The following is a 16,038-nucleotide window of genomic DNA, read 5'->3' on the forward strand; positions in this document are numbered from 1 at the left end:
TGTTTCAGGTCGGAACCCTTCAAAGCTAGAGTAATTCAGCAGGTCAGACAGCATCTCTAGAGACATGAAATAGGAGACCTTTTGGATCGAGATCCTTCTTCAGAAGAAGACCTGAAACGTCATCAATTCCTTTTCTCCAGAGATGTTGTCTGACCCGTTGAGTTACTCCAAGTTTTTTGTGCTTGGCTTTGTCCCAGCCCAACATTTCTTCCAGTTTTCTCCCCCACCTATAATCGGTCGGAAGAAGAGTCTCGACTAGAAATGTCACCTATGAAATGCTGCCTGATCTGCTGAGTTATTCTTGCATGTTTTGTGAATTTGCTTTAATTTCCACAGGGTGGTTGTACATCAGTCTTTAGGGGGCAGCAGTAAGACATATATTGAAAGATATTCCCAGCTGCTTGGAATCCTGACAAAAACTCAACCATTTGAACACTTTAGTTAGAGCGTTATTAAATTTGTTCAATGTATCAAAGAACCATTCAATAAATGAATTGCTTGTGCATGTCACAAACTCTTTGTTTGTTTGATGCAGTTACTGCCAACAAGTCATTTACAGTGGCAATCATCAAACCTGATGCTGTGGCTCACGGGAAAGCAGATGAAATTATAATGAAGGTGAGAAACGGAACTTCAAACTATTAGTGTTATAACTTATCTGGGGACATTTACTGTCAATCAATACACAAGTTTGCAACTCATCTTTGTATTTCAATTTCACTCTGATTCTGGAACCTGGAAATCCCTATGTATTGTGTAGGAAGGAACTTCTGTTTAAACCGAAGATAGACACAAAAAGCTGGAGTAACTCACTGGGACAGGCAGCATCTCTGGAGAGAAGGAATGGGTGACGTTTCTGGTAGAGACCCTTCTTTGGACTAGTTAGGGAAAAGGGAAATGAGAGAGATAGACGATAATGCACAGAGATAAAGGACAATAATTTTTCAGACCAAAGAGGTTGAGAGGTGATTTTGTTCTTTATCTCTTGTTTCCATTCTCCCTAACAAGTCTGAAGAAGGGTCTCGACTCGAAATGTCACCCATTCATTCTCTACAGAGATGCTGTATGCCCCGCTGAGTTACTCCAGCATTTTGTGTCATTCCCGAAAATATTGAACTGGTAATCATATCATATCATATATATACAGCCGGAAACAGGCCTTTTCGGCCCACCAAGTCCGTGCCGCCCAGCGATCCCCGTACATTAACACTATCCTACACCCACTAGGGACAATTTTTACATTTACCCAGCCAATTAACCTACATACCTGTACGTCTTTGGAGTGTGGGAGGAAACCGAAGATCTCGGAGAAAACCCACGCAGGTCAGGGGGAGAACGTACAAACTCCTTACAGTGCAGCACCCGTAGTCAGGATCGAACCTGAGTCTCCGGCGCTGCATTCGCTGTAAAGCAGCAACTCTACCGCTGCGCTACCGTGCCGCCCATTATCCTTTATCTGTGCATGGCTTGGTTGTAATCATGGATAGTCTTTTCTTTGACTGGAAGGCACGCAACAAAAAGCTTTTCACTTTACCTCAGTACACATGACAATAATAAACTAAACTAAACTAAACTTGGAGTAGAAGTAGGCATCGGCAGGGACTGGTCATTTAGCTCAGAGCTACCTTTCTGCACTATCCCCAATCCATTGATTCTCTTAAGATCCAAAAATCTCCAGTTTTAATGTACCAGAGCCCCCAAAGGCCTCTTTCCCATAGAATTCTGAAGACCCATTACTGCCTGGGTAAAGAAAATTATTTCTCATCTCTGCCCTAAATGGCTAAATCCTTATTTTGAGACGTGACCCATGGTTCTAGAACACCCATACCCAGGGGAAACATTAACTCCTCATCGACCCTGTCAAGCCCCAGAAGAATTTTCTCTGCAGGACTCTCCAATGTTCACTGACGGTCTCCTGCTGCCATTGTGGTGGCCATTCTTCACACAGGAATCAAGTTATGAAATCCCAAAGGGATGTTTAAACGTAGCAGTGCAGCCAAACCTTACCTGAACCTGTCCACTCCCCAACACTAGCACTTTTGTCATTAGAGACTGGGCTGATAAAGTTCCCTACTTTCTGAACCAAGGAACTGAGAATAATTGTTGCAGCTCAGCACAGTGTGTGCAGTTGATCGACTGTAATTGGAACCTTAAAGCAACTGGCCCATTCCTTCTCTCCAGAGATGCTGCCTGTCCCGCTGAGTTACCCCAGCATTTTGTGTCTACCTGGCACAAACAAAAGATGGATTGGTGGGGAGATTGCTAAAGAAGCAAAATATAATGTTAGTTGAAAACGTGAAATAAATGCTCCAGAATACTCCACAGGTCAGGCAGCATCTGTGGGGAAAAGAACAAAGCTCCGGTTATTCAAAGCTAAGTTTTTGGATCTGAAATTGTAACTGTTTACCCCATTCACAGATGCTGACTGACCTGCTTGAGTTCTTTCAATGTTTTTGTTTTGCGGACAGCAAAGGTTTTCGGTTCTGTGAGTGTGGATTTCAGCTTTTAGATTGGAATGGAGAACGTGGAGTTGTTTTTCTCAGAGCAAAGAGGTTCAGAAGCGATTTTGTTGAAGTGCAGAAAATCCTGTTTAATTGAAACTGGGTAAAGAGAAGTAAACTGTTCCCATTGGCAGATGGTCGAAGTACCAGGAGATACACATTTAAAACTATGGGCAGCTGTCACCCCTTGTTTATCAAATATCTGACTCCATCTGCCTTAAAAATATCCAAAAGGTCTCCCTCCACCCCTGAGGGAAAGAGTTCTGTCAAGATCTGTCAAAAGAGAAAAATAAATCCTCATCTCTGAGTTTAATGGAAACCCCTTATCAAATGATGATATAATGATTATTTTGTGACATAATGATTATTTTTAAACATCATCACCTAGCTCTTTATATTTAGAGCATAAAACATACAACAGTGTAACACAGGAACTTACCCTTCAGCCCGCAATGACTTGGCAGAGCATAATTTCACATTCAACTCATCTGCTCACGTGATCCATACTCCATTCCATGCATATTCAAAGGGCTCTGTGTTAAAAACCTGCCCCGAGGTAGTTAACGTACTTTGCAATGATATTCACCAAGGAGTCGGACATGAAGTTAGTATAATCAGTGCAGTATATACTAATATGTCAGAGTATTTTGAGATCAAGAAGGAGATGGTGTTGGGTTTATTATGGCAGATAAGGCCTCAGGGCCTAATGGGATCTATCCCAGGTTATTGAGAGAGGCAAGAAAGGAAACTGCACAGGCACTTGATTTAGGATTCACCCACATCTGGAAAAGAATTGACTAATTAGGGGCAGTTAGCATAGGCTTGTACAGGCCAGATCATGCCTTATGAACTTGATTGAGTTTTTTTGAGGAGGTGGCAAGGGTAATTGATGAGGGTATGGAAGTGGATGTTGTTTTCATGGACCTTTGTGAGGCATTTGACCAAAGTCCATGAAGACAATGTGGCGGTCTTAGAAATATGTGAAAAATTGCACCAATGGTTTCTGTGGTTTTATTAATTAAAAACAACTCACTCAAGTTACTGCTATGATTTTTGGTATCCTTAGGTCCAGGAAGTAGGTTTTGAAATTATCTGTCATGAGGAGCGGACATTAACAGAAGAAGAAGCACGTGACCTCTACCAACACACGTCGGAGGAGGTGGGTGTGAAGAGCACTGGGTATTTGAATGCTGTTCAATGGGAGAAAAGGTGGACATCAAACACACGCAACCCAGTCCTAGCCCATATTGCTTGATGTCTTGATTCCCAAAGTCCATCAATCTTCGTCTTAAATAAACTCAGTGACTGAGTCTCCACATTGTTCATAGTTGGACATTTGCAATAATTGACATGAATCTTGATGCGGAAATTTCTCATCTCTGAGACTCTGATCTCTGGTTTGAGATGCGCCACTCAGCAGAATTATTACCCCTGTACCTAGTCTGTTAAGTTCTTTTATCACATGTCTAACATCCCAACGAATATCGAAAACTGAAGTCCTAAACCTCAGGACATCTGCAATCTGACCTATCTCCTCTCAGCTTTGCTACCAGGTTGTGGGCCGAGGATAGTTGTCCTTTCCTTATAAGGACACGGATAGTGTGTCTCCTTGTCAAGTCAAGTCAAGTCAATTTATTTGTATAGCACATTTAAAACAGAAAGCAGAAAAGGAATGATAGAGGTGAGGCTGAGACGCAGTAAAAGAAACTTGGGCATTGGTCACCAACTCCGTGCCTTCACACCAGACTATCAGTGAAAGCCTGAAGGAAAGAAGAAAGTTTTACACCATAAAGCATTGTAGAAAAAATGTAATACTTCTGAGCATGTGTACTAATTTATCATCATTGTTTACTCTTGACATCTTAGCCTCATTTTGAAGAGCTAATTCACTTCATGTCAAGTGGGCCCTGCCGGGTTCTGATCATATCGAAACCTGAAGGAACAGACGATGTCATTCCACTGTGGAGAGAATTTATTGGCCCAACTGATGTAGAAATTGCAAGGCAGGAGAAACCTGAAAGGTACTGGAGCACGTTGCAGACAGTGTTGTTCTATGCTATGGTTTGATCCAGGTAGCACAGAGGTACTTGAATAAATCAAGCCAACTTTTGAATCTCCGTATATATTCCTTTGATGTGTGTGTCGTAGAGATGACCAACTTTTATTGCCCATCCCGATGTACCCTTGAAAGGATGATAGTGCCCCATCTTCCTGATCAGCTACAATCTACACGATGAGAGTCACAGTGTTGTTAGCTGGGGAGTTCAGGATTCAGACCCAGCAATGATGAAGTATCATTGACACTTGTTTAAATCAGGGCAGATAGAGGTTATGTTCCCATGTGTTTGCTGCTCTTTTCCCTCTTGGTGTCATCTGCTGTAAGCTTGAGAGATGTGTTGTAGAAAGCTGAGTGGGTTGCTGCAATGCATCTTGTGGTGGTGAACAGTTCAACTATAGAACATCAGCAGGATAGGAATAAATGTTTAGCACGGTGGATAGAATTGTACAGCGTAGGGTTGGCTAAGGGTGGAGCTATGCCCTGGATGGTGTTGACTTATTCAGTATTGTTGAAAGTGGACTTCTCCAGCAAAGAAGAGCAGATGTATAAAAAAGAAAAGAAGCAATTTATAATATTCTGTCTCTGACCTGCCCATCGATATCATTACTAATCTTTTACCTGGGCCTAATTTTTCCACCCGATTCCATATATCTAATCCTTTTGAAGCCTAAACACATATCAATCTCTACCATGAATATACTCAGTGACTGAGCTTCCACAATCATCTTAGATTTACAAAAGGCAAATCATGTCTGACGAATCTTATAGAATTTTTCGAGGATGTAACGAGTAGAGTGGATAAGGGAGAACCAGTCGATGTGTTGTATCTGGACTTTCAGAAGGCCTTCGACAAGGTCCCACATAGGAGATTGGTGTACAAACTTAAAACACACGGTATTGAGGGTTCAGTGTTGAGGTGGATAGAAAATTGGTTGGCGGACAGGAAGCAAAGAGTAGGAATAAACGGGTCCTTTTCGGAATGGCAGGCAGTGACTAGTGCGGTACCGCAAGGCTCAGTGCTGGGACCCCAGTTATTTACAGTGTATATTAATGATTTGGACAAGGGAATTGAATGCAACATCTCAAAGTTTGCGGATGACACGAAGCTGGGTGGCAGTGTTAGCTGCGAGGAGGATGCTAGGAGGCTGCAGAGCGACTTGGATAGATTGGGCGAGTGGGCAAATGCATGGCAGATGCAATATAATGTGGATAAATGTGAGGTTATCCACTTTAGCGGCAAGAACAGGAAAGCAGAGTATTACCTGAATGGTGACCGATTAGGAGAGGGGGAGATGCAACGTGACCTGGGTGTCATGGTGCACCAGTCATTGAAGGCAAGCGTGCAGGTGCAGCAGGCAGTGAAGAAGGCGAATGGTATGTTGGCATTCATAGCAAGAGGATTTGAGTTTAGGAGCAGGGAGGTTCTACTGCAGTTGTACAGGGCATTGGTGAGACCGCACCTGGAGTATTGTGTGCAGTTTTGGTCTCCTAATCTGAGGAAAGACGTTCTTGCCTTAGAGGGAGTACAGAGAAGGTTCACCAGATTGATCCCTGGGATGGCGGGACTTTCATATGACGAAAGATTGGATAGACTAGGCTTGTACTCGCTGGAATTTAGAAGACTGAGGGGGGATCTTATAGAAACATATAAAATTCTTAAGGGGTTGGAGAGGCTAGATGCGGGAAGATTGTTCCCGATGTTGGGGGAGTCCAGAACCAGGGGTCACAGCTTAAGGATAAGGGGGAAGTCTTTTAGGACCGAGATGAGAAAACATTTCTTCACACAGAGAGTGGTGAGTCTGTGGAATTCTCTGCCACAGAAGGTAGTTGAGGCCAGTTCATTGGCTATATTTAAGAGGGAGTTAGATGTGGCCCTTGTGGCTAAAGGGATCAGGGGGTATGGAGAGAAGGCAGGTACAGGTTACTGAGCTGGATGATCAGCCATGATCATATTGAATGGCGGTGCAGGATCGAAGGGCCGAATGGCCTACTCCTGCACCTATTTTCTATGTTTCTATGTCTATGTTTCTATAGAGAATTGCAATGATTCACCGTACTCTTGGTGCAGAAATTCCTCTTCTCTGTCCTGAGGCTGATACCTTATTCTGAGAGAGTGGCTGCTTGTTTAGGCACACCAGCCAGGGGAAGTGTCAACACTGTCTCTACCCTGTCAAGCCCTGTTATCATTTGGTATGTTTGAATGAAATCTCATCTCATTTTATAAATTCTAGAGGATTGCTCAATCTCTCCCCACCATCCCAGGAATCAATCAGCTGAACCTTTATTATTATCCCTCTATCACAAGAATATCCTTCTTTGGGTAGACAAACCTTACACAATATTCCAGATGCAATCTCACAAGGGCTTTATATAGCTGGAGCAAAAGGTTTCTACTCTTGCACTCCATCCTTTTAGAACAAAGGCCACACATCATTTTCCTTCTCCACTGCTTGCTGTACCTACATGAGTATGTTGAGCCTTGTGGTGAGTGGAAAGATGTCATGCAGCCTGGAGGTGATTTACTCACACCAGAATATCTGACCTGTGCCCTTTTGTGGTAGCCGTTGTATATATGTGTCTAGTCCAATTAAAGTGCTGCTTAATTGTGCTACCAGGATAGTAATGGTGAGAGATTCAGCAATGGTTATACTGTTGAACACCAAGGAGAGATGCTTAGCTTGTTATAGAATGATCTACAGCAAATCTGATGTATAATCTCCTTGTTATGCCCCTCAATTATTCAATGTAGGGAGATGTGCAATAGGGAGAGAAGTGTTTTAAAAGAGAACAACGTGCTTGGGTATAAAGAAAATATATTCAAGGCAAGAGATGATAACACACGAGACAAGCTCTAAATATGCCTACTTCTTTGCTTTGGGAAGTAACAGTGAAGTTACAGAGAGCTTTCCTGGCCTGCTGACTGTTTTCTAATTCTTCATGGGTTTTTCTCCAAAGCCTCCGAGCTCTCTATGGTACTGAGAAGCTGTTCAATGCAGTTCATGGATGTGATGACAAGGAGCAGGCCTCCAGGGAACTTGGCTTCTTCTTCCCTAACTTTGGGGCAAGCTCTGAAGTCCAGAATCTTGCTGAGCCCGACCAACGTGTGGAGAAGACCCTGGCTCTGATCAGGCCGGATATCTTAAAGGAGAAGAAGGGTGAGATCGAGTTGCTTAATACTGCACCACAGGCCCTCTGAATATGACCCTATCCACACTGATATACACAATGATGACTCTGATGAGAGAGAGACCAGAACACATAATTTAAAAATGTGAAATATGTCGAGAGGATTTCTTGTTCCAGTCAATTATGGTAAAAAAAAAACTATGGTTTGCCCACATGACTTTGAATTTTAATATTATGCTCAGCCTTGCCATTTATAAACTTTAAATTAAACCCAATTAGACTTTAAGGTCTTTTTAATGCATGACGTCCACCTATTTCATCATTCCAAATTCTCTGCATCAACTTATCTAATGAAAATTCTTTACTCCTGATGTGCAGATTCCATCCTGCAGAAGATTAGTGAGGCTGGCTTAATGGTGGCCTTGCAAAAGGAGGTCTTATTGACGGAACAACAAGTTCATGAATTTTACAGAGAGCACACAGAGGAAGATTATTTCCCAGCACTCCTTCAGAACATGACCAGGTACCACTTCTCACATGTTTCTTTTTAGCATTTGAGTAGATTTAGAGGCTGCAGATAATGCAGAATGCCTACATAATCTCACATGGATGCTGTGTATTATTGGTCACCTTTATGCATATGATTGGTATCGCATTTGATTTGGAATAAATACCCTGGTAGTTAATTATCTAAAATTCTAAAATTCTGTCCGCAGGGTGAGGTAGAAAGGTTGAAGTTACAGTGATACAGAGCATGAATGCCACAGGTGATTGGAAGTTCACAATCACAGATTGAATGTTCAGTCATAGAGGTGTTCTGCAAAGTGGTCACACAGGTTAATAAATTCATAAATTCATCAGTTTTATGAGCAGAATTAGGCCATCCAGCCCATCATGTGTACTCCATCATTCAATCATGGCTGATCTAGCTTTCCCTCTCAACCCCATTCTCCTGCCTTCTCCCCATAACTCCTGACACCCGTACTAATCAAGAATCTTTCAACCTGTGCCTTAAAATCTCCTTGATGTGGAGGAGATCACATTGGAAACATTTCCAGTATTCCTTCCAAATTCCCTTGATAACTTCAGATAACCATTCTGCATTTTCACCTCCACCCGGCTTTAGTTGCCATGGACTATCATTGTATTGTCACCTCTTTCTCTTGCTCCCTGCCATAACCCTTTCACATTTCTTCCTCCGAATATTAAAAACCTTTTAATCTCAGTTTACTGGTGCAGAGGAGATTCACCAGGATGCTGCCAGGGATGAAGGGCCTCGGCTATGAGGAGAGACTGAGCAGACTGGGGTTGTTTTCCCTGGAGCAGAGGGGACATGGTCGAGGTGTACAAGATCATGAGGGGCATAGATCATGGTTGGAGTCTGGAACTCACTGCCTGGGGTGGTGGTGGAGGCGGGAACACTCACAACGTTTAAGAGGCATTTGGATGGGCACTTGAAATGCTACAACATTCAGGGCTACGGTCCAAATGCGGGAAAATGGGATTAAAATTAGACTGTGTTTGGTAACGGGCGGCATGGACACGATGGGCCAAAGGGCCTCTTTCTGTGCTGTAGGACTATGACTCTATGACTCTACTGTCAAGTGTACTGAGGTACAGTCAAAAGCTTTTGTTACATGCTATCTAGTCAGCAGAAAGTCAATATATGATTACAATCAATGTATTTACAGTGCATAGATACATGATAAGGGAACAACGTTCAGTGCAAGGTAAAGCCAGTAAAGTCCAATCAAGGATAGTCCGAGGGTCAACAAAGAGGTAGATAGTAGTTCAGCATTGCTCTCTGATTGTGGTAGGATGATTCAATTGCCTGGGAAGAAACTTTCCCTTAATCTGGTGTTGTGTGTTTTCACACTTCTATAGCTTGTGCCTGTTACTATTCTAAATTACCTTTTACGATTCCAAATTTTCAGGAAACTTGATCAACTTGAAATAATATGCTGCCACACTAAAAATACTGCAAGGAATGTCAAGTACTTCATGCAATTTCTGTTTTTAGTTCAGATGTCTACCATCAGCAGTGTTTTAGTTTTCTATAAACACAAGTCCCTGTAACTTTGACAACCGATGTGTTTGTCAAAGTATATCCCAGTCAAAGCCTCTATACTAATCTATAAATTTCTAAAACTTGTATATATATATTTATGGATGTTCCCAAAATACAGCCAAAACAGTACACGATAGCGCAACAATTTTGGGGGCACCTTACTCATCATTCCCCATGCGGTGTGCAGTATCAGGTTTCATTATATTTTAAAAGTTATGCACTTTATAAACTTTAATAAACTTTATACTCTGAATGGGACAAGTCATTTTGATCTAATACTTCCGTGTTCGGCGTCACAGTGGGAACCCAACGGGTCAGATATGAGTTGCCATTTTGAGATCGCCATTTAGATCTAATTCGACATCACAACGGGGAGGGTTGCCGGGCTCGGCGGCGTCACACCTATGCAGCAGCGCCAGGAGGACCACCGCCCATCCCATTTAGAACGGAGATGAGGAAGAACTTTTTCAGTCAGAGGGTGGTGAAGGTGTGGAATTCTCTGCCTCAGAAGGCAGTGGAGGCCAGTTCGTTGGATGCTTTCAAGAGAGAGCTGGATAGAGCTCTTAAGGATAGCGGAGTGAGGGGGTATGGGGAGAAGGCAGGAACGGGGTACTGATTGATAGTGATCAGCCATGATCGCATTGAATGGCGGTGCTGGCTCGAAGGGCTGAATGGCCTACTCCTGCACCTATTGTCTATTGTCTATTGTCTATTGTGCCTCGTGCCTGACCTTCCCCCCGTGGTGCAGCGCGGCAGCAGAGAGAAGGTCAAAGAAGTTGGCCGCCGGCAGGACAAACATGGCGCAGCGCCTTGTGGCCGCTCTCCTGCTGCTGGCCACCCCGATGGCCGCCCGGGGCCGGGATAAGTGGCTCCCTCTCCCCTTTCCTCTTCCCACTCGCCCGCCCCCAGCCCCACATCGGGAACCCAACATGTCCACGAGTCATCTAGTGAATATTAAAAACATAATGGCCTGGGTTAGATACGTTTCATGTCATTGTGTCCGATTAAGGAGTTTAGAAGTTATTCAGTGTTACATGGTGTTTCATTTTGCTGAGTCTTAAGTGTGAGGGCCTCATTTTATCTATTCATAATGTCGTAAGTCCTGTACAATACAACTGCTCGCAGGATTCCTCTTATTGCTTAGTCATTGAAATATATTTACCAGATTGAAATGTAGGGAGTCTGGAATATTTCAATGAAATTATCTGCAAGCAACACATTTTTTTGATGTAATGCTTTTTATTAATCCTTTGATACTAGAAATACTTTGAGATCTGAACAAACCATAATTTCACAGAGAAAGCTTGTCGAGAGAATCTAAGACAATCCTTCTTTGTCAAGGTAGTCTTGCTGTTAAACATTGCGCAATAGGAGTTCATGCCCACCAAAGGTTTGTGTTAGCTAACGGTTGCAAGCCCCCAGTAAGAAAATAAGTGACTTTAGTTTGAGACCAACTGGCTACATTTGTAGAAAATAAAATGCCTTTGACTAAATTGGCCTGGGTGGAGGAGCAGTGACCACTCCACTTTTAAAAAATGGATCGGAGGAAAGCAATACTAAAACTCTCTTGCAAGTGCAGGCTGCTCTCCCTGGCCACAGAATGTTTCTGCTCTTGGGAGTGGCAGAGGGTGGTAGTTCTGCTCAGCAGAACACATACCTCCACATCACCTGCAATGTTTTATTTTGATGAGAGGAATTATTTTCCCTTGAAACTAAGATGAGAAATGCCAGAAGACAATGGATGGAGGGCTTCCATCTTCACAGCCAAATTTTGTTTTCGATTGAAGCTCTTTTGGTTAATCAACTATCTACCTTCTGTACATATTTTACCCTCTAACCTATTGTTTCTGCATTATCATGATCCTGTGCTTCCTTGTAGTGGCCCTGTACTTGCACTGGCCCTTGCCAGCAAAGATGCGGTTGTACGTTGGAGGGATCTGCTTGGACCCAAGGATGTGAGTCAAGCAAAAGAGGAAGCCCCTGAAAGGTACACAATTTAAAATGTCTGCAAGATCTTTTTTGAACTGACCGGGAATGGTTTTATTTTAAGAAAATATGATAATGTGCTCCTTTACTTTATTAATAAAAATGAACCGACTCTGTTCCTCAGATGCCTCAGAAGCTCATGATAAGGCACGGACAGAGTGCATTAAAAGGTTTGAGCATAGACTGCTCTGAGTTAACAGATGTTAGTCACGGCAATTGATAGCAAATGATATAAAGATGCAGAAATTATTTTTGTGCTGCTCGACTTCTGATGACTAGTTAGTGGCTCTTACTCTTATTTACATTTGGAGAATGCTGGATGAGGATAGACCGAGGGTGGCACAGTGGCGTAGCCGATAGAGCTGCTGTCTCACAGAGCCAAAGACATGAGCTTCATTCTGATCTCGGGTGCTGTCTGTGTGGAGTTTGCATGTTTACCCCGTAACTGTGAAGGTTTCCTCTGGGCGCTCCAGTTTCCTCCCACATCCCAAAGCCATGCGGGTTTGTCAGTGAATTGGCTTCATTAGAATTGCTCCTAAAATGCAGGGAGTGGATGAGAATATGGGATAACATAGCACCAGTGCGAATGGCGTGTGATGGTTGGCGTGGAATCGGTGGGCCAAAGAGCCTGTTTCCATGCAGCATCCATTAAACTAAACTAGTTAAGTACAGACATTAATTATGAAGTGTCCTGCCGACAGCTATTATCTAGTCAAATGCAGAAATAAAGGTCATTTGACAAGATGCGGTGGGGCTCCATGTATTCATGCAATTACCTCAGCTGATAACTGCCATCTGGAGGGAAGAGAAAAGTATAGATAACGGGAGAGAAAAATAATTGGGCAGAAAAGCTCATCCGATGAATGTTTTGGATGAAAGAAATGATAGGTTTGTGTCAAAGGCATATTTCTTTATTGCCATTTGAAAAGATATCACTGTCGATTAATATAATAAAACCTTTCAACATTTCTTCTGCAATGTCAGGAAAGTAAAAGGGAAAAACACAACAATGTCATCAGTCATTTGCTAATGAGGGGAAATGGTGCCAGTGTGAGCAGGAACTGAATTTACCACATTGTTGAGCTAGAATCACCACTAGATGCTCCTCCTGGCATTGTACGCATCCTTAACTTTGGCAGTGACAACTTTAGCAAGGGTTCACCGATACCGGTTGGTCCAGGAAGGCAGGACCAAGCTTAGCAACTGGAACCTACTTCACTCCAAATGCAGCAAAATGTTCTCTCAAATCATGATGAGTCTCTGTAACTCTCTTCCTCAAAGGGCGGTAGAGGTAGAGTCTTTGAATATTTTTTGTCAGCGGTAGGGAGACAATTAATGAGCAAGGGAGTACATTTGTCTTGAAGATGACATATCTATCTGCAAGGACGGAATCTAGAGTCATAATCATGGAGTCACATATTACAGAGCCAAGCCCTTCGGCCCACCTTGTTATTGAAGGAATGCAGCATATGTTCACGAGGTTAATTCCCGGAATGGCGAGACTGTCGTACATTGAAAGACTGGAGCGATTGGGCTTGTATTCTCTAGAATTTAGAAGGATGAGAGGGGATCTTATTGAAACATATTAGATCATTAAAGGACACACTAGAGGCTGGAAACATGTTCCCGATGTTGAGGGAGTCCCAAACCAGAGGCCACAGTTTAAGAATAAGGGGTAGGCCATTTAGAAAGGAGATGAGGAAGAACTTTTTCACTCAGAGAGTTGTGAAGCTGTGGAATTCTCTGCCTCAGAAGGCAGTGGAGGCCAATTCTCTGGATGCTTTCAAGAGAAAGTTAGATAGAGCTCTTAATGATAGGGGATATGGGGAGAAGGCAGGAACGGGGTACTGATTGTGCATGATCAGCCATGATCACGGTGAATGGCAGTGCTAGCCCAAAGGGCCGAATGGCCTTCTCCTGCACCTATTGTCAATTGTCTATTGTTCATACTGACCGAAATGCTCATCTAAGCTGGTCCCCTTTGACCGGGTTTGACCATATCCCTTTACTATCCTTGTGCCTATCCAAATGTGTTTTAAATGTTTTTATTAAATCTCTCCACTCTCAGATTAAAACTAAGGTCCCTAATTCTTGATTTCCTCAGCCGGGGGAAAGTGTCTGTGCACTCAAGAATGCAATGTGCTTCAGGGACCAGGTCTTCAGCCACGGGGAAGAGGTGGTTGAGGATGATCCTGGTGGTGTATTTCGCTGTGGCAGACAGCAGGAAGACCCCTCTGGTGGAATCCCATGTACCATTCCTGAATTGCTGTGTTTGTGCCTTTCTAGATAAACCTGATCTGTACTGGAGCTATGAGTGTTGCATGTATTAGTATCAGTAGGGTTTCACTTTGCATCATCAAGATAGCTTTGCAAACTTTTGATGCAAACTGTTTTTGAGCTGGCTTAGTTATGCGGATCTAATGTAATCACTTTGAAATCTTTAACGAGTTTCATTTTTTTCTCATAAACTGTGAATTTTCTGCAGGTGAAAATTGTACTTTACTATTTGATGTATTGACTTATTTCCTTTCTGCAGTCTACGAGCACAATTTGCAGTGGAATCAGTTCCAATCAACCAGCTGCATGGTAGCAGCTCACCACAGGATGCTGAAAGGGAGCTGAAGTTCTTCTTCCAAATGGAACACACTCTGGCTGTCATCAAACCGGATGTGATGGAGAATCACAAAGGTCTGTAGAGACATCAGTAATCAAACACACAAAAGAACCAATGAGGGCGATATCAGCAGGCGATGCAGGAATGCATAATTGATCCAAGATGACATCCATTTTTATAGCTTCTTTAATAAGTACACTTGAATATCTCAAGGCATTTCAGAGAGGCATTAGGCATATTGTTTAGGACAGAGAGGTGAACAAGAAGACTTTGGATGATGGGAAAGCATTGGGATGGATATTTCCGTTGGGAGAACACTAATGGACATAGGCTAAGCCATTATTGCCGGAGCTAGGTGGGTGATACTTGAAGAACATAAAAAAGATAGACACAAAATGCTGGAGTAATTCAGCGGGACAAGCATCATCTCTGGATAGAAGGAATGGGTGTCGTTTCGGGTCGAGACTCTTTTTCAGTCTCAACCCAAAATGTCACCCATTTCTTCAATCCAGAGATGCTGCCTGTTCCGCTGAGTTACTCCAGCATTTTGCATCTATCTTTGGTATAAACCAGCATCTGCTGTCCCTTCCTACATATAAAAACGATTAGGACCTGTGCAGAAATAAGAGGAGGTTCCAGGGAGTGATTGGGCCAAGTCCACACTGGGAATTGTAAACTAGAATTAGGATTTTTATTTTCTTGTATTATAGTTATTACAGATTTGAGCAATTTGCAATTTTCTCATCATTTTGGTTTCTTATACCACAGCAACATTCACTGCACCTATGTGGGACCTATGTGGGACTTACCCTCTCACTAGCTATTTTTGTATCCTGTCAGATTAAAGTGCGTAAGAAGCAACTGCAGATGCTGGTTTACACTGAAGATAGACACAAAATGTTGGAGTAACTCAGCGAGTCAGGCAGCATCTCTGGAGAAAAGGAATAGGTGATGTTTTGAGTCGAGACCCTTCTTCAGACTGGTGGATCCCGACTTGAAACATCACCTATTCCTCTTCTCAGAGGTGCTGCCTGACTCACTGAGGTACTCCAACAGTTTGTGTCTATCTTCAGGTTAAAGTGCGCATTGCTTCTGCCTAACTATTCATGTGCATTAACTTTCAACCTTGGCAGATGAGATAATACAGAAGATTGAAGAAGGAGGCTTTGTTATTTCACAGATGGATGAAAAACTCATGAGCAGAGAAATGGCTGAAGAGTTCTACAAAGAACACAAAGGCAAACCATTCTTTGACAAGCTGATTGATCATATGATTGAGTAGGTTTGAACCTGTTTATTTTGGATTCTATCTCGATTTAATGGAGGTGTTCAGAACTCTGAAGTGTTTTGATGGGATAAATTAAGGAAGCCTGTTTCAACTGGCAGGAGTACAGAGATTTAAGAATGTTAATATAGTTTACACTGCCTGTTGGACAAATCAACAGTAACTCACAAAATGGAATTCATTTTCACTTGAAAAGTGAAAACTTTGGAGCTCTCTGGAGAGGAAAGGAGAGTGGGATCAATTGGACAGGCCATTGATCAGGTGGGCATGCTCGGTTGAATACCTTCCTTCCATGCTATGTGATAATATGATTCTATTCTAGAATAGATACACTGGCTGCAGAAGCCAAGTCTGGTTAAATTTATATTTCATTTCGTCTTCAAAACCCGACCCAACTAA

General features: G+C 42.7%; 1 protein-coding gene across 2 annotated transcripts in view; it reads left to right on the forward strand.

Annotated features, from left to right (window-relative positions):
* LOC144596219 (thioredoxin domain-containing protein 6-like) overlaps positions 1 to 16,038 on the forward strand; it is a 57,915-nt gene that overhangs the window by 23,233 nt on the left and 18,644 nt on the right. For both annotated transcript variants that reach the window (XM_078404430.1, XM_078404431.1), the window contains 8 exons: positions 536 to 618; positions 3,568 to 3,660; positions 4,368 to 4,522; positions 7,516 to 7,715; positions 8,065 to 8,209; positions 11,634 to 11,741; positions 14,277 to 14,428; positions 15,488 to 15,632. In XM_078404430.1, coding sequence (XP_078260556.1) covers positions 536 to 618; positions 3,568 to 3,660; positions 4,368 to 4,522; positions 7,516 to 7,715; positions 8,065 to 8,209; positions 11,634 to 11,741; positions 14,277 to 14,428; positions 15,488 to 15,632 — 1,081 coding nt within the window. The remainder of the gene's footprint in view (positions 1 to 535; positions 619 to 3,567; positions 3,661 to 4,367; positions 4,523 to 7,515; positions 7,716 to 8,064; positions 8,210 to 11,633; positions 11,742 to 14,276; positions 14,429 to 15,487; positions 15,633 to 16,038) is intronic.

This window comes from Rhinoraja longicauda, chromosome 8 (genome assembly GCF_053455715.1).
Source record: "Rhinoraja longicauda isolate Sanriku21f chromosome 8, sRhiLon1.1, whole genome shotgun sequence".
Taxonomy (NCBI): Eukaryota; Metazoa; Chordata; class Chondrichthyes; order Rajiformes; family Arhynchobatidae; genus Rhinoraja; species Rhinoraja longicauda.